At 41.2% G+C, this 18,625-nt stretch overlaps 1 protein-coding gene across 1 annotated transcript in view; it reads right to left on the reverse strand.

Moving 5' to 3' along the window:
* Positions 1 to 18,625, reverse strand: part of APEH (acylaminoacyl-peptide hydrolase) — a 2,062,145-nt gene that overhangs the window by 474,874 nt on the left and 1,568,646 nt on the right. The window contains exon 18 of the mRNA XM_044078262.1: positions 6,279 to 6,367. Coding sequence (XP_043934197.1) covers positions 6,279 to 6,367 — 89 coding nt within the window. The remainder of the gene's footprint in view (positions 1 to 6,278; positions 6,368 to 18,625) is intronic.

Genomic DNA, 18,625 nt, shown 5'->3' on the forward strand with positions numbered 1-18,625 from the left:
ATTTGGGAATTTGGCTGGGTGTTATATCCTTGGAGGATATAACCCCATATAACTTAGGCTACTGTAGCAGTGATCATTCAAATTACTGTTCCTGTAAGTTTACTTACACAACTTTAGACTTTCAGGGCTGTCAGATCTGTATGTAGTAGGCCCCTAGTTTATCACTGATCTTTCCTCCACCAGGAAGGCCCAACTGCTGTGATTTTTTTTTGTTACAGTGTCAAAAGAATGGATGGTTAATGTATGGCCTTCTGTTGTGACTGGAAGGTACACTGGGAGTCCCCACCTTATCTGTCTGGGCTTTCCTACCAGGGTCCAAATGGAGAAATCATAAATTCAGCAAGCAAAGGACAGTAGTATTGCTGGAATTTAGTTCATCCTCAAGTCTTGGTGAATACCTTCATCAGGTGGACCCTGTTTTTACAAAATGCCACAAAGGCAGCACTGATACATAGACTGTATTTTATATAGCACATATCAGGGACAGAAGTAGATTAAACGTAAAAAAGACAGCTGGCTGCACAAGTCCCAGGATGAAAAGTGCCCAATCTTGGCAGGCACATTGGTGCCAGGACTGGAAAAAACTGACTGTGTAGAATCCTCAAGACATGGAAACATTCCTACAGTGGGGTTAGGCAAGGCTCAGAGGGAGGATGCCCCCCACCCCCATTGTAAAAAGTATTAGTATAGAGGACCAGGATGCTGCTTCTAGAATACTTCCAGAATCCGACCATTTCCAAAAAGCTATGGATAAATGCAAGGCCCTGGTAAAGTGGGCCTTGACCCTGCCTGGAGTACAACAAAACATAGTAGCCTTAGACAATCAATTAGACGTAGTCTGTTTTGACACAGGTTGTTCTTTCTCCTTACCTTCACAAGAAATGAACAACTGATCTGAAGATCTGAAAAATCTGAGATTTATTTCTGCCACGATAGTACCCGAGTTGTCTGTGGGCATCCAAGGTACAGAATATTCTTTCTCCTTTATTTTTAGGTTCAAAAAAGAAACAGGGAGATGGACAGTTTCGCTTAATATAAACTTGAATACCACTTGAGGCATAATAGGATTAATTCTCAAAGTAACACTGACCATGTGGAAAATAAGGTAGGGTTGACGCACTATAATAACTAGTAACTAAGATATCCTTCTTGTATTGGTCAGAACAACCAATAAATCTGTTTTTCATGTTAAGAACCTCAAGTCAGTCAGGTTAGCTGGTTCAAATGCAGCATGTGTTACCTTCTATAACACAAAATAGTATCACATAGAGCAGCGACCATTTTTTTGGAGACCTCATGTTAAATCTACTTTCAAAAGCATTTTAACATGAGAATGCATTGAAAGAGGAAGAACCATGGGCAGGATATGCCGAAATGGTCAATAAATGAACCTTGATGGAAGAGTAAGAAAGGGCATTGGATAGTAATTCACACAAATATTATAAAGCCAGTGAATGGGTGCTGGTCATGTTGCTGGCACCAGCTAGAAAAGATTTTCCATTTGCTAATATATTATTTTCTTACCTCCATTAGTACCTGCTGCACATCCTCAGTAAACAGGTGCCTAAAGGGAATTAAAACCCATCATCCAGGCAGTCAGCTTAAGTTGATTATGGATGGGGTGCAGACACCCCCAAATTTGGGTGATTAGATCCAGTCCATGAGGAAGCCTGTGATAATTGCCCCTGGCCTTTTCCAAACGAAGGGTGAACCATTGCTGCCTGGGCCATGAGGGAGTCATAACAATGAGCTTGAGGGACTCCTCCTAATCTTCAGAAGTACCCTTGACATCAGTGGAAAGGGTGGAAAAGCATACAAGTGCATTCCTGTCCAAGAAAAAGAAAAGTCATCTGTCTTCCAGACATTTTTGTATGGAGTCCTGGAGCAGAATCTTTCCAGCTCATTGCTCAGAAAGGAGGCAAATAGGTTTCATTTGAGGAACTCCTGACAGATGGATTCTTGGACAGCTCCATGATCTAGTTTTCATTTGTGAGGGTCTGCTGTTGTCCTGTCCACCTTGTTTGCCACATAATTTTCCTCAGATGGAATGCAGGATGCCTACAGTGTGAAACTGTGCTGCAATGCTATATCCCAAGCTAACACAGTTAGTCTGTAAAGTGGTATGATCTGGTTCTCCCCTGCTTGCTGATGTACCACACGGCTGTTGGATTGTCTATAACAACTTGAAGAGGTCCCAGGGACCAAACATGATTCAGAGAGTTGAGTGCCTTCATTACAGCAAACAGTTATTTTATATTTACATGCTTACATCTGTCCTTAGTGCTCCACACACTTTGCACTTTTATCCCTCCAGAAACAGCTCCCCAAGCAAGGTCTGAGGCATCTGTTGTGACTGTCTGCTTTGGAACTGGGAGGGAGAAAGGTAGACCTGGATTTAAAGATATTTGCAGTCTCCACTAAATGAGTTCCCTTCTGACAAATCTCATCACTAGGATTTGAAAGCACAAATGACGTTGGTGCTGGTACCAGAGAGACTTCAGATACCACTAAATCTTTCTCATGTGTAGTCTTGCAGGGGGTATCATGAGAATCACAGATGCCATGAGACCCAAAATTCTGAGGTATTGCTTCACTGTGATTAAAGTCTGAGTGGAAAACCTTAGAAACAGAGTTAGATATATATCTAGATTTTCCTGTGGAAGAAGAGCTCTTAACTAAGATGTCTAGCTGAAACCTCAGGTAAATGGTGTCAAAAAAAGACTTCTGAATGTTTTCTTGGAATCACAGCTTGTGTAAGAAATCTCTCACTCAAATGAGAGATGTGTGACCCTTTGAAGAAAGACTCTGCAAAGACAAGCAAGTTATCTAAATATGGAAAAATGAGGATATCCTGTAGCCTGCAAAGAGATGCAACTTGAGTCAGGCACTTTTTGAAACCTCTTAGTCGGTACAGTGGGTAGTCCAAAGGATAAGGCAAAGAAATGATAATGTGATCCAGACATGCAAAGCCGTAAGAAACCGGAAGTCTGGATGAACAGGGATGCTTGTTACTAGAAAACATGAATGAGAAAGAAGAGGTAACAGGGTGTGAAGTGACAGCATTTTGAACTTAGGCACCATCACAAACAGGTTTAGAAAAGAAAGATCCAGAACTGGTCTCCAAGCATTTTCTTTCTTCCTTTATAGGTTCAGATGTTCATAGTTAATTACTAGACATGCTGACCATGTGGGACATTTAAGCAAAGCCAATTTAATTTTTTTTGTGATTGAAATAGCATATCCCATTGGTTACAGATTGGCCTTAACCATCCTATGGTCAATAATTATATATTACCTCTAATTAGAATAACTGGGATCATATTATGGATAATTGGAGGGGGCCCATGCATGGGATAAAGCATTTAGAAGTTGCCTCTGTCCATCAGTAGTACAGGGGGCAGTTCTGAGGTAAATTTTGTGTTTCCCAGCCACAGATCTAAGTTGCGCTTAAATATGGACAGGACTGAACTTTGTGTTATGTGAATGGGGAGTCTGCTCCATAGCAGTGGTGACCTCTGTGAGATATACCTGTTCCTCAAACCATTCTGCTGATGTTGCAGAAGAGGTTTAGATACTCAGGATGTGCAGTAAATTAATTGGTATTGGCTTGGAGGATGCCTTGATACCAAACACAGGTCACCTCTCAGCAATCTGTAGGATACCAAGTATACAAGGCTTTGAGTTGGTTGATGCAGAACATTTTGTTAAGGCATTGTATCCTTTTAGCAAAGTACGCTGTGGGAATTTCAGTTCTTTGGCACTAAACACCCTTGAATAAAAACCTTTCTCCACCTGGGAAGGCGGAACTCGTTCTGTCGCTCCCTGGGACAGCATGTGATGGACAGTTGGACATAAAACAGTCTGGTCCAATGGATGACGGATTACTACCTGGAAGGAGGAAATTTCTCCCACTGCCATCTGTAACCTTGATGAATGATTTCAGAACTCATTTGTCTGAAAACATCTGTTGCCAAAGAGAAAAGCAGAGATTCAGACTTTCTGGCAGGGAAAGGGGATTGCCAGAGGTGGAAGGGGCAGACAAATTCTGACACGCTAGACTGTTCTTGGTTTTAGGATTGGGGGGTTCCTGAATTAAATTTGAAACCCCCTTGCCATTTCTTCTTAAACAGCTGTTTACTAGTATTGTGTAGAGCCTATTTACCTTTTTTTTTTTTTTTGCTAAAATTGGATGAAGGGTCAGAGAATCCCTTACAAAATTTGGGAAAGGAGGGCTGACAAATCTTGGAGATTCCTTGTATCAACTTACCACTTTCATCACTCTTTTTGATAACAGCTGCAGCACAGGGGCCAAAGACTAAATTTCTACGCAAAGGAAAATTTAAAATCTTATTTTTTTTATCATCCAGGAGGTTCTGAGAATGCAGCCAGGGAAACCTCAACACAGTACCAGTGGCCAAATCCTTGATGAAGTAACAACTGAATCACACACACATTGTAAACAATAGTACTGACTTGTACAGTAGAAGAAACTAAATTATTTAAAGCAGATTTTTCCTGACAAGAAACTGCAGATAAAACCTTCTTCTTACTTTCACAATTAGTCAGAACAAGCCTTAACATCTGAGCCTGACAATTCAAAATTCTGAAAATCAAAGCTTCACAATCGTACATTTTTCCCATACTTATTAATAATCTTTACCCTTAGCGGAAAGAGTAGTATTAGAATTAACTAAATATTTAGCAGCAGTAGGATTAACTAAAGCTGCTGGGTCAGGTTTGGGAAGAGTCTATAAAAACTTTAAAGACTGAAGAAGTTTATACCTCCTATTTGCCTATTTAGGGGCAGCTTGCTGACTTATTAAGAAAACTGCAGACAGTAACATGCACACGCTCTAAAGACGACAGAACTGGAGGAATAGGTGAAGTTCTGGAAATTCCTTCTGTAATAGGTCATAGTATTTTCTGAGGGCCTGAGTGTTTTCCCAGTGAAAACACTGGGACATTCTGGAAATAGTTTCAGAGAAAGAGACCCCCCCCACACCCCACCCCACCCACACGGAGAATCAGAATCTCAGTTCTCCTATTATACTGAATCAGAAATCTTGAGAAAATCCTGCATCTGTCCCTTCATCTTCCTGTCCAGATTCAGAATCCTCAATCTCTTCATCAAAAAAAGTATTCCCCTTTCTTTTACTACAAACTATTTTATGAGAAGGATCAACAGCCTGAATTAAACCCTGAGCCACAGCCAGTAAATTACTCCTGGCCAAGGAAATTTGAGGAGGAGCAGATACATGTTTAGTTTTGTCTTTCTTTTTGACAGGAGAAAGGAGGTCAACGGTCTTATTAATGGTGGCAGCAGCTCCCCAGAGGAGGGCACAACATTCTAACAAAACAAGGAAGTCTTCCCTGCTCCTTCTCCCAGGACCGACAAGAGTGGCTCTCCATTGCCTACTGAGAGAACCCAAACAGCCGCAGAGGACATGGCAAACCTGCAGTCCACAGTGATTGTAACTGCTACATCAAAGGGATCCATGGAAAAAGATGAGTGGTCTGATGTACAACTACTGGCCACAGCACAGCCACCCATCTGCAGCTGAAGCAAATTGCTAGCCTGATGTGGTGGGGTAAAGGATGTTTCAGAAAAACAAAAAAAAAACACTAATATGCTTTGCCAGCTCCAAAAAGTAAAATAAACACAATTTCTCTACAGAAAAAAATGGGTTTTAAATACACAATTTTTAAATGACATGAAATAACAGCATTCCCATTTAAAAGTACAATGCAGTCTCATGACAGTCTGTTAAAACACAAACTCCTGAACAGGAAAGTGTTATCAAAGAAACATTTTTATAAAGGATGTTTCTTTCCCCTAAGATAACATATATGCGCCCTGCAAAAGAACTGCACAAGCAGACCATCGATCCTCAAAGGGGCACTCTCTTCAGCAACATGAAAACTCTGAAGTGCTTGGCACCCAAACCTGTCTTTTTAGTCAGTGCAGCTTGAGCTACCTAATGTTCTGGGACCATGGAAGGTGCCCTGAAGCTTTGGAAGCTGGCTGGCTGTTAGATCCTTATAGGATAAAAACCCATATTGCTTAGGCTAATGCAGCAGTGATCACTATGAAGAACATCGCTCAGTTACTACACACTGCTAACCCTGTAATGTACACTTCAATACATGTTTGTTGCAATATGATTTCACATTAATACACGCCTCTTCCATTATAAAGACTCTAGCAGTTGCACATTTCTAGTAAAATTATGTCAAGAGGAGTACCCTCCATAGACTGTATCTTGTAAGTTAGTTATTACCTGTACATCCAGTACATCCTGCTTCCCAACGTTACCAGGTAGTGAAAGAATGCTGTCTTGCCCAAACCCAGTGGAGCCTCGGTAGTTTACTGTATAAAATGAAAAATGTATATACACATACATCAGAATATAAAGCACCTGAAATACAGTTTCATATACATTGCCAGTGCCACATGTATTGCTTAATCTCACTATCAAAGAAGAAATGGTGACCTTTTTGTTTTACAGAACAACTTAGTTATAATATATGGCCATTACCTATAAATTATATGAAAGGAAACTCAGATGATAGTGAATATTGCATAAAATTTACAACTATGGTTAGTAGCAGGGCAGTTCTAGATTCACTGCAATAACAAAGTTCCCATGTATGTAGTTATTTCCTCTCACAGACAACATACTGCTGGGTGCAAAGCAGAGAAACCTAAACTAATGTCAAAAATTAATTTTTTGATCCACTTCGATTCTGATTATCTGCCCAAGGGATCACCTTAGTTAAAATAAGCCACACCAGCTTCCTGGAAAGCAAATGACTAAGTGCTTTTTCTCTCTGGGTTATAGGAATGCAGTAAATGATCCATGCTTTCATTCCTAGAATTCATATTGTTTATAAACAGTAAATAATCATCATATTATTATCAGTTGATCACCAAGGGGACCCTCCACGGTGGGGTTACAACTGGGCTCATCCCCTCTTCTGTTTCTTTCTTTTCTGAAGCTGTCACACTTGGGAACATACACACATGCTACACGAGCACAATTACTACTTGTACTAGGCACCACCCTTCTCCCAGAGTGTGCTAATATGCTCCCAACGACTGGGCAAACACAGCTGTAGTAAATCAAATTAAAACAATGAAAATTTGACCCCCTTACACTGCTAGCAACTAATACTGAAGAATCCCTTGGGATTGGGAGATAAAGACAGGAAGCGACCAAGGCAGACCAAAACAGTGGCCAACCAATCAGCAAATAGATGTGTTCTAACTTGGAGAGGAAAGAGAAAGCGAGAGAGAACACAGGCAGAAGTGGCTGCAGTAGCAGCAGTTCACAGGGAAACACTAGCCAAAGAAGCAACCAATGCTAGCTAGGATGCTGAGATGCAGTCCTGGTCATCTTTACAACAAATGACAACTTTAAAATAGTGAACTGACCAAAGTGTGTATTAACAAATGAAGTCTTACTTTTAAGTAAGGGTTTCTCTTTTGTTCCTGCCTTCAGAACTGATAGTACTGATGCTATCAACAGCATATGTCAGAATATTGAAGATTTTAACTACTTTACACCCAGTTATGAATTCAGGAAGCTTAGTACGTTTAACCCAGAGCTTGTTCCAAGCTGACAGCCTTCCAATTTGTCTGTGAGGCTAAAATTAGAAGTTTTAAATATACCTCCAGACATAACATTTTTAATATATGCCATGGAAAGAAGAGCAATGAATAACCTTCACTCAAACACTGACATCAAAGTGTTTAAAGTGGACAAAGGCGGTTATTTTAGACAGATCTTATGATAGGAAAATGTTTGAAATTTTTAGATATGAAAACAATGAAATGATTTTATATGAAATGTTAAAATTGTTTCGATTCACTGAATCCTGCATTAATCAGTGAATGCTTGTTTTTTTTCTCATTTCTCCAGATGTTTTCATAGGTTCATTGGTTCATAGATTAGTACTAAGCTAACTGCCCTTGCGAGCCATTTAAGCCTAGCCAATTATCCCTTGTGAGACTCAAACCCCGCACCTTGTGTTTGTAAGGCAAACACCTTAACCATTAGGCCACCCTTCCACCCCCATTGTTTTAATGAATGGTCATTATGGGGCTTAATTGATGCCCATTTACCCAAGCATTTTATTATAGACAATCCTAAAGTGGGCATTATTTTTAGTTTAACAAACACAAGAATTTCCTTGAACTAACACTTAAAGCCAATAGTGGAGAGTCAGAAGTCAAAAATGGAAGGAATTACCTATTTTACTGAGAAACAAATGTGCAGAGTGGCTGTACACAGTTGTATCAAACATTCGGATGATTTTATTTGTACAGTCAACAAAGTTCTTGTTATGGAATCAGACATTTTAGTACAGATGTCAAAATCTCTATACTCAGCTATACCTAGAGAAATAGGGTCAGACATGACAACCAATTTATTATCTAGAATCTGAAAAGATTTTTCTCCTTCAAAAATTAGTTACATTTTATGAACAAATGACTGGTGTAGCTATGAGACAATAATGGCACCCAGCTATGCTAATCATTTTTTGGTAACGGAGCAGAAGCACATTTATCAGACAGAACATATGAAGCATGTTCCATTTTTGAATTATTTTACTGACTATTTTTTTTTATATGTTGGAAAGATGCACATTAACAATGCTAACAACTTTTTAAAATCTACATGCACATTTGATTCAAGGGCTATCAACTTCTTGGACATCAAATTGACCATTGTTATTTATAAAACTGTGTCTAGTAACAGTGCTTATCCTATTCAAACATGAATCTGATAAGAAATAAAAAATAACATTATTAAAGGTCAATTCACTAGACTAAGACAGCTCACTGAGGACAGAAATGAACTTCAGTTTGAAACAAAATCCCTTGATAAGAGGTTTTCACAAAGGGGTTACTCCCAGAAAATAAACTATAAAAACTGGATGAAGTACTAGAAGGAAGAAATGATACCTGTAAGCCATGGGCTAGAGTGATACAGCAGAGTGAAAAAGAAACTAGGGCCATGAAGAGCAATAAAGTAATGACTAGGAAACTCTCCCAGTCGCTTGATATGTATAAAATTAAAGACATTCCAAAAAGCATTTGGAAATTGTTAAAGGGCTCCCACAGTACAGGTTCATACTAAAAATGCTCTTTTTAAACATTCCAAAAAATATACGACAGCTGTTTTTAAATTTACTGTACTGGAAGAAGCAAGACCTACAGGAGGGAAATCCGTGATTGAAAATTTATATATCTGGCAGATACGGTTAAATGCTTGCGCCCTGCCCCCAGCTTGAATGACGGGGGAAATTTTAAGGCTTTATTAATAAGAAGAGCTTTGAAATATTAATGATGGTGACACTGTAACAATGTTAATATCACACAAACTGTGTATTTAAAGCACCTTTCTGTTTTTATTTATAGTCTGATAATGTCTGAAGGAACAAAAAATAATTGTAATGATTTTTAAGCATTTATTTATTTATTAATTAAACATTTTACTGGGCAAGTCCGACTTGGAACAAAGCTAATTTTCAGCGGAGGCCTGGTGAGAAACACTTCAGACGCATGTCTTTGTAACATGGGAGGTAACTGGAGTACCCAGAGGAAACCCACACGAACGTAGGGCGGACATGCAGACTCTGTACAGAAAGTACCCTAACTAAGAATCAAACCAGAGAACCTCTTGCTGTGACTCGACAATGCTACCACTGCGCTAAGTTTATTACTTATTTTTTAAATAAACTATGTTACAGTAATTTTAGTGCATCCTTAATCATTCTAAGCTACTGGCAAGCCAACATTAAGTTTATACACTTGCACAGTTAAAGGAAACACCACCAGCATCCACTGGTTGTAGTGGTATTCTAGCACAGGAAGATAGAGAGTATCTGGACAATAAGCTCAGCCCCTTGTAAATCACCTGATATAGTAGGAATGCATATGCTGCACCTCACATCAGGGATCTCCTTTAATGGTGCTACAAACTATGTGAATCCCAAGCATAAATCCATCAGGGTGGAAAGAGACTAATGACAGCTAAAAGGCCAATGATTCAGAAAACTGAGGCCTGATATACCAATAAAGGCCTGACTACAAGAATAAAGATCAAGGCAAGATGGGAACGAAGGGCCAATTGACCATGGCATTGATGTCTGCAGTTGAAACATTTCTGAAACAAATGCTGAGAGCCCAATGTTTCTAATGAACTAATCCCTGACTGTAGCACTTTCCAAGTAAGCACTGAGTCACCTAATGGCAAAAGACGGTACAGATGCAAATCCACTTGGAAGGATATGGCTGGTAAGGGCCAGGGCTTTTCTCTCTCAGAGTAAATAACAGAGAAAAAGTTTTTAGACTTCCTTTATTGGTAAAATCACAAAGTAAAACCTAAGGTGGCTTTGTGTATATAGGATGCAAAGAACCTTATCGCCTCTGTTTTCACACTGGTAAAGAAAAGAGGTAGATGAATATACTACCTCAGAGGCAATTCAGAAAACATTTTTGCGAGAAATGGGGGTTAATGTAAAGGGCACTCAATCTTTATGAAATACCAGATAAGATTAGTATCCACAATAACCTGGAGCTAAAAGGTCCTGTGCACAGAGGTGATGGCCACCAAACAAAATTTCTTCTAAAATACAAACTTCAACATTACTGAGCCATCAAATTTGAACTAGGGACAGACAAGACTCAAAAGTGAATTTAAAGTCCCACAGAGAGAGAAGCTCTTCAGTTATTGGCAGAGATAAATATTTCCTTTGAAAATCTACTTGACTAGCCCATGCTGAGCAATAATCCTACTCACTGCAAGGTCAAGGTGGGACAAAAACAAAAGTTATGCATTTAACATAACAACGGATCCATATTATGTTTCCATCCAGTTCAGCCTCTGGGTTACCAAATCCGTATCAGACCCAGCGCTGGCCTTTTTTTAAATAGTCTGATTCAGGAGCTCTCCCAATCCACTAAAGATCAAGTCTACTCCTGAACATTGCTCCTAACCAAAAGGATAACCATAACAGCTCAAGGAGATACACAAAGAGAGAACCTAGACAAGGACCCGAAGGCCCATCTGTCCAATTCATCAGAAAATGACAAACTAAGAGGAGGACAGGAAGGAGGGATGGTTGAACTGGAAGGAAACAGACAGCAAGGATCTACTATTATACTAACTACATAACTTTCTTAACCAATGTTGTCTTTTCCATCTGACTTCAATCTATGGGACAGAGTCCCCAGCCATGTATTATGAGAGAGGCCCCAGGAAAAAAAAATTTTGCAGAATGGTGGAACCAAAAGAGGTCCTAGACCTCGACTGAATATCTATTTTGTAATGGGACACAAATGTACGAGTGCAAGACCAGGTGGCTGTAGCACAAATATTAACAGAGGCCTTAGAGAGAAAAAAAACAGTGGAAGCTGCAACTGCTTTAGTAGAATGATCTTTAGGTTTTCCAAACAAGGTTCTTCATTTCCAAGCATATACAAAGGAAATATAATCAGAAAACCATATGAATAAGTCACTTTAGACACAGGCTTGCCCAGCCTAGCCTTGGTGAAGGAAACAAAGAGCTGCTCTGACTTTCTAAAGTTTTTTGTTTTGTCTAAATAAAATCTTGACTTGTCTATGAAATGTCCAAGCAATAAAGCAAACTCTCCTTTATTACTAAAACTTGGAAAGAAAACAAGCTAATGAATAAGCTTTTTCAAAGTAGACTCAGAAGCAACCTTGGGCAAAAAAAAAAGGATTGGCCTCAAGGATAACCCTCTCTTTAAAGGGCAACAATGGGATTCTATTATTAAATGCTCAACTTATCTGTCCTTTTTCTTCCTATTTACTGTCCCTGCTATGCGTAAACAACAATACATTTAAAATATTATAAATCAACTGTTTCTCTCCATAAGAACAGTACTTCACTTTCAAAAAACTTTTATTCCACCCTGGAAAAGCTTGCTGCAGTCTCAAATTCATTCATATCATCAAGGCCACTGAATACAGGTAGTTTCCTGGCCAATTCTCTCCTCAAATTTACATCATCACGACTGTCCTAAAAACCCACCCAATGCTGTGATGTCACAGCTCCCTGGTCTTTCCCCCAACCATACAGAAAGTAAAGGCTAGAACAAGGAAACAGTACACGAGTCAAGTTTCCTGCTGTGAGCTGTCGATCACAGCAAGTAATAGCTCAAATTACCCTTAGCACTTTGACAGCTAGGGGAAGTTAGGTATGAAGGAGGAGGGGAGATGAGTCAAAACAGGCTTCACAAAAGACTGTAGTTTAGCCATTCTAAAAAGAAGCAGCAATAAAAAGCACTTTGAAAGTTTGTTCTGTGGCATTTGCACTGTTTGTGTTTTAAGTAGTCATTGAACTGCTGAAATAAAAAACTGAAAGCAGTGTGTGCATGTAAAATCAATATATGTGACAGGAGCTTTAGAAGAGAAAGTCCTGCTTTCTTTAATTTTTTTTTACAAGACAAGCACTGCATTGTGGGATACCTAGAGTCAGACTAAACGATCAGAATTACTTCAAGATGCCAGATCCCTTGTAAATAGTCCCGAGTGTGCAGTGCAGTTTTCCTTTAGGAAATATCAAATAGGGTGGATCTGTGGACAATGCTTGCAGCTCAGATATCGGTCTAGTAGAGGTAAATGCCACGAGAAAAATCAATTATCAGGACAGCAACTTCAAGGAAACAGTAGCTGAAGGTTCAAAGGGGGGAGCACTTGCAACAACAATGATAGATCCCATGGGGGAACAGGATCCTGGACTTCAGGAGGTACCCTTCAAAAATCCTTAGATATCTTCAGGCAGCTACAGGACTACTATCCCTGCCAATGTGAAAATTAGAAATGGCAGCAAGCTGAACCTTAATAGAAGAATAACTCTAACCAGAATGAAAGAGAGCCACAAGAAAATCCAAAATGACATCTAATGGGGCTGAAAAAGGGTTCAAAAATCTAGACAAAGCCCAAACAGCAGAGCGTTTCCATTTACTAGCATAAATCTCCTGAACAGAAGGTTAAGACAAGAGAATTCTGGTAACTCTATAAAAGAGCTTGGGAGCCCTAGCTATCAATGAAACTAGAGAAACCGCGGGTCAACAGACCCGGAATGGAGTTCAGCAATCAGAGAGAGTGATGTAGGTGAGGCAAATGAAAGCGGGACTACACTTGTTGGTGTCAGAATGGAGCAATGAGAATCACAGTCACTCTGAAATGGGCTGTCTTCTGAAGAAATTTTATTATGAGGGGAGCAGGTGTACAGGAGACTTGAGGGCCAAGCATACAGAATAATGCCCTTAGGTGACTGTCCCTTTGGGAAAACCCGGGCATAAACACTGCTGCACTTTGTCTCAGACAGAGAGACAAGCAAATCACAGCAGGGGATTCCCTAGAGTCAAAAAACCTTGAGTTGCTACTTCTGGGTTCAGGGATCACTCATGATGAAAGAAGGATGATTCTGCTAAAAATGTCTGCCAGGATGTTGGACTTCCAGGGGACATGTGCTGCAATCAGAAATCACTGACAGGAGACTGCTCACTGCCACACCCTCATGGGTAAGATTGTGTTGCCCCGTTTGTTCAAGTACCATACCACATACATGTTGTCGATCTGTATAGCAATCACACCCTTGGGGAGAAGGTCCTGAAAGTCCTGCGATGCTAGGACGACTGCTGTCATCTCCAAGATGCTGACGTGATGACTAGCCTCATCTTCCCTTTGAAATGTTCCCCTCACCTGAAAAGAGATGCATCCATACTGACAGTGGCTTAAAGCTGGGGAAGAAAGAAAAGTCACCAGGCGGTGACAAGAAGGGGCTAACAAGCACCATTTGACAAGCATCCATCAGCAGTTTGTTATTACGACCAGAAAAGTCATGGGATGAGTCAGGTAGGACCACTGAGATGCTAACATCCATTGCAAAATCCACATAAGGTACTTTGCTAAGGGTAGTAGCAAATCGCAGAATCATGAGACAGGGGACTTGTGAGATAGCAGTAGATGAAATGCCTCTGCTTGAAGAGAAGTTAACCTGGTGACTGGAAGTTTTGCTGTCTGAGAAACTGGATCCAAATGGCAGCCTATGAACTCTAAGACCTGCACTGGATCCAAACATTCACCATGATGCCCAAGGACAGACAACTGGAGTAAGGAATCCTGAGTTTCGATGAGACACACTCATGGAGGTAGTGAGGAGCCAGTCTTCTAGGTAAGGGAAGAAATGGAATCCCTGCCACCTCAGCCAGGGTGGCATAACTGCCATGCACTTGGTGAACACCTAGGAGGCTGTCGTGAGACCAAATAGCAGCTGTCAGAACTGGTAATGATCAATTCCCAGCCGAAAGCACACAAATCTCTCAGACTACTTCACCATCTTTATGTGATGGTAGGCATCCTTGAGAGCTATCAAGCATATCCAGTCATCCTTACTCTACAGAAGTAGAATGGAATGCACTGTGACCATCTGAAGTTAGGGATGCTTGACATTATGGTTCACTTTGCTTAGATCCAAAATTGGTCTGAGGCCCTTGTTCTTCTTTAGAATTAAATACAATCTGGAAGGGACCCTGGATACCCATTGGTCTAGTGGGACCTCTTGGATGATTTAATTGTCCAGCAGCTTTGAATCTCAGCTGCTGTATCTCTTCTCTGATGGGGTGGAACATTCAAGAGGGATTTCTGTGACTCTCTTGGGGCTAACAGAAATTGAACTGTATAATCTCTGAATACGGCTCTCAGTATCCTCTCATCTGAGGTGATGGCCGCACAAACTTTTGGGTGGAGAGCCAAGCGACCCCTGACTGCCTCCAGAGAACAGCAGCTGGGCAACCCATTAGGTACACTGAAAAGGCCTACTGAAAAATGCTCCACAAAATTCTTGATTTTCCAGATCCCTTCTGCTGCACGGACAGTATCCATTGTAGTTTCCTCCCCTACCACAATGTGAACCTTTGCTGGGAGCATCTTGGAAAGGTTGCTGTGACTTCTGAAAGAAGAGATGCTAGCCCCTCTTCTGATTTCTTAGAAAGGTCTGCTGAGGGTGGCAAAGTGTAAATAAATGGCAGAGTCTTCTCCATCCTGCTTGCTTCTAGTCAACAAGTCCTTGACTTGTGGGCCAAAAAGAAAGAATCATCAAATGGAGCACTGACAAAGGACACTTTATAGCAGTCCACAACAAGGCTGCACAAGTGCATCCAGGCATGTTGGTGCATAGCAATACCAGTGGCTGTTGTATGAGACGTGTCATCAGCTGTGTTGAAGAGAAGCTGCTTGGACATGTTAGCAACTGAGTGCATTGTAAGCAACAGAGTCTCAATAGTCTTTTGCACCTCCAGGGACTGTTGTCTCTTCACCACATTTGACACTTCCAAAACCAGGTATCATTGAAGCCTCTTCAAATAATTATGCACTCTCAGGGCAAACATCACTGACGCATAGAGGTGCTTTCCCATAAGGTCCAACACCTGACACACACTACTGGGGGGATGGACCAAGGAACTTTACTCTGAAATATCCATTTTGGCAGCCACTGCCACCATGATCGCATTTACCTCAAGACACTTACTCCACTGTGGTTGGTCTTTAGGTGGTGTCAAAATCCTGTCTGGCATCCTGGGGATTGGTTCCACCACATCTGTCTCTCTCCATGCCTTCCAGGACACTAGATCAATAAGAGCATCTGGATGGGGAACCACCCAAGATGTGAATGGGCCCTCACCAATGGTCACTAAAAACACAGACTCTTCTGAGGAAGGGGCTTCCGAGGTCCGCCCCTGCACTGCTGCAATAGTTCTAAGAAATTGCCAAAAGAGGCTCTGTTGTGGGGGATTGGGGGAGCCCTCCCTTCATCGAGGTCAGTGCTCTCAGTGAGGGAATTACTTGGAGGAATAAATGTTTCCTCTTGCAATGACTTTTATTGTGTAATTCCCAGACCGGAGAATTCGGAGACGACTTAGAAGAGATGTGGGGCCCCTGCTGGCAGGGACATTTGGAGGTCAGAAGGTGTGGGGTGTCCTGGAGCAAGCTGAGATGCATCCTCGAGCATAAACACTGAAGATAGGGAGTATTAGCAGTTGTTGCTGACCACTCAATCTGTGATCTAGAGAAAAAGAATAGCTGTGTAAAATCTTACCATAAACATAGATGTCCTTCTCTTCTATATGTTACAGTATTCATGACATTAGGGCGTTTGCCGCAGGCTGTCTTGAACATCTGGCCAGTATACAAAAGTTTAAGCTACTGTCTGATACGTGCGACATCAGACATAGAACCCTGGCTAATGTCGCTCATAAAGTGATGCTTGGTATAAAGTAAACGTCAGCAGATACCATCCTCAGAACTGAATGCCCCAGGAAGAACACCAGCCTGAGATAAACACACATTCAAAAATCAAACAAGCATCGGGGAAGGAGGGAGGGGCAGAATACTGAAACATATAGAAGAGAAGAACATCCATGGTTATGGTAAGATTTTAAACAACTATTCTATGTCCTTTTCATATGTTGCAGTATTCATACCATGAGGGAGAATACCAAAGTTCATGCAGAGGAAAGAGTGGGAGAAGGGCCAGTAGCACCTCTCTACAAACCCCCTGAATAATAGCCCTGGCAAAACCAGCTCTAGATCTAGAAAAACATCCAACTTGCAATGTTTATTGAAAGTACGGATGGAAGACCAGGTAGCTTCTTCCATAACAGAGGAAGTATCCAGACCTTTGAAAAAAGCACCTGAAGAATACAAAGCTCAAATGAGCCTTAACTGGAGATGCTAGAGTTTTTTCTATGAAACACACAACAAAAGGAAATAGCCTTAGAGATCCAAGTGGAGACTATCTGCTTGGAAACAGGCTTGCCCAGAGCCCTGGGATGATAAGAAATGAAAAGGTGATTAGACTTTGATAGTTTTATCCAAATAAAATCTGAGTTATCTATGCACATCCAAGGTGTGTAAAATCCTCTCATTAGAGGACTGTGGGAGAGCGAAAGAAAGTGGTCAAATTAATAGATCGGTTGAGTGACAACTCATTCACCACCTTGGGCATAAAGAAGAGATTAGTCCATACAGAAACTCTATCCTTATTGGAAACAGTGAAGGGACAGGAAGCCATAAGTGCCTGAAATTCTGAAACCCTTCTGGCTGAAGTGAAAGCCAAAAGAAGTACTGTCTTCCAAGTGCAATGCTGGGGAGAAGAGGAAACTGCTGGCTGAAAGGGAGGCAATGTAAGCTTTTCTAAGACAAAATTAAGATCACAAGGAGGAGGAACTAGTTTCCTTGGTGGTCTGATATGAAGGACGCCTTTTAGGAAAAGCTAAAAGAGGGTTCACAGGCAGACAAGCAGAGATGGCTGAGAAGAGTATGATAATCCAGTCTTCAGTAATTCACATAACCACAGCCTAGCCACAGACAATGTTTATAGGTTTTCAGAAAGACATCAGACGGAAAACCTCTTATTTGGATATTTAGGATTTCCTAGTATTGGGTTTTCTGGCCTCCTGCAGAACTTGCAGCACCGTCCTCAGAAAATCGGCATCTGAAAGGAATCAAAACCCTATCACCCACAGTGTCAGATGAAGGGTTGACATTTGTGGGTGTATCAGGGATCCCTTGCCCTGTGTGAGTAGATCCACCTTGTGAGGTAAATTGTGATGACTGCCCTTGGCTAAATGCAGAAGGGGGAACCAATGCCGTCTTGACCAAAAGGGAGTAACCAGCAAGATTTTTGGTTGGTCCTGTTGTATCTTTAACAGAACTTTCTGTAGATGGGGGAAGGGGAGAATATAGAGAAACATCCCCTTCCATGCCAGAGGATCTGGAACTCTGGCACAAAACTTTGGAAGATGTTTGCTCATTGGGGAGGCTAAGTGATCTACTTGAGGAGTATCCCATCATTGGATAATGCCCAAGAACACATCTCTGTGCAACATCCATTTGTGGGACTGAGTCATGGACCTACCCAACATGTCTGCCACAACATTCTGACTGGAAGGAATGTAAACTGCATGACAAGTTAATGGATATCGAGATGCAGACTCCCAAGCCCTGAGAGCCAACCTGCACAAGAGATATGATGCCCCCCCCCGTTTGTTGACATACCAAAGAACTGTGGTATTTCTGTGAAACACTTTAGGGGACCTGGAAGAAAAAGAGGGTGAAAAATTTGCAGGGTCAAAATGAGAGCCCTCTTCTCCTTTAAGTTTATGTGTTCCTTCATTTGGGAAGGAGATCATCACACGTCTTGAACCTTCCAAGAAGTGAAGGCTGCTCCCCACCCCATGTCTGAGGCATCTGTGAATTAACTCCTGAAACAGAAGAGGGGGTTGGAGAGGAAGGCCTGGATTCACGGTAACTTGTTGAATCCACTGAAGTTCTTTTTTCAAGCAGGGAAGGAGAGTAATAACAAAATCCAGTGGATGAGCAGGTTGCATCTAGACTGACCAGAGGTATCATGAAATTTCCTCATGTGAAGTTTGGCTAAAGGTAACATGGGAAAAGTGGATGCCATGAAACCTAGCAGTCAGAGGAACTCCCTGGCTGTCTGAGACTAAAGTGGAATAATGGTCTGGAAGAAGGGTTTCTGAGGAGGAAAAGAAGCCACCATTTTGTCTGTCTGTATTCTGCATCCT

Source organism: Protopterus annectens, chromosome 7.part0, assembly GCF_019279795.1.
Source record: "Protopterus annectens isolate FY-2018-M chromosome 7.part0, PAN1.0, whole genome shotgun sequence".
NCBI classification, from domain to species: domain Eukaryota; kingdom Metazoa; phylum Chordata; order Ceratodontiformes; family Protopteridae; genus Protopterus; species Protopterus annectens.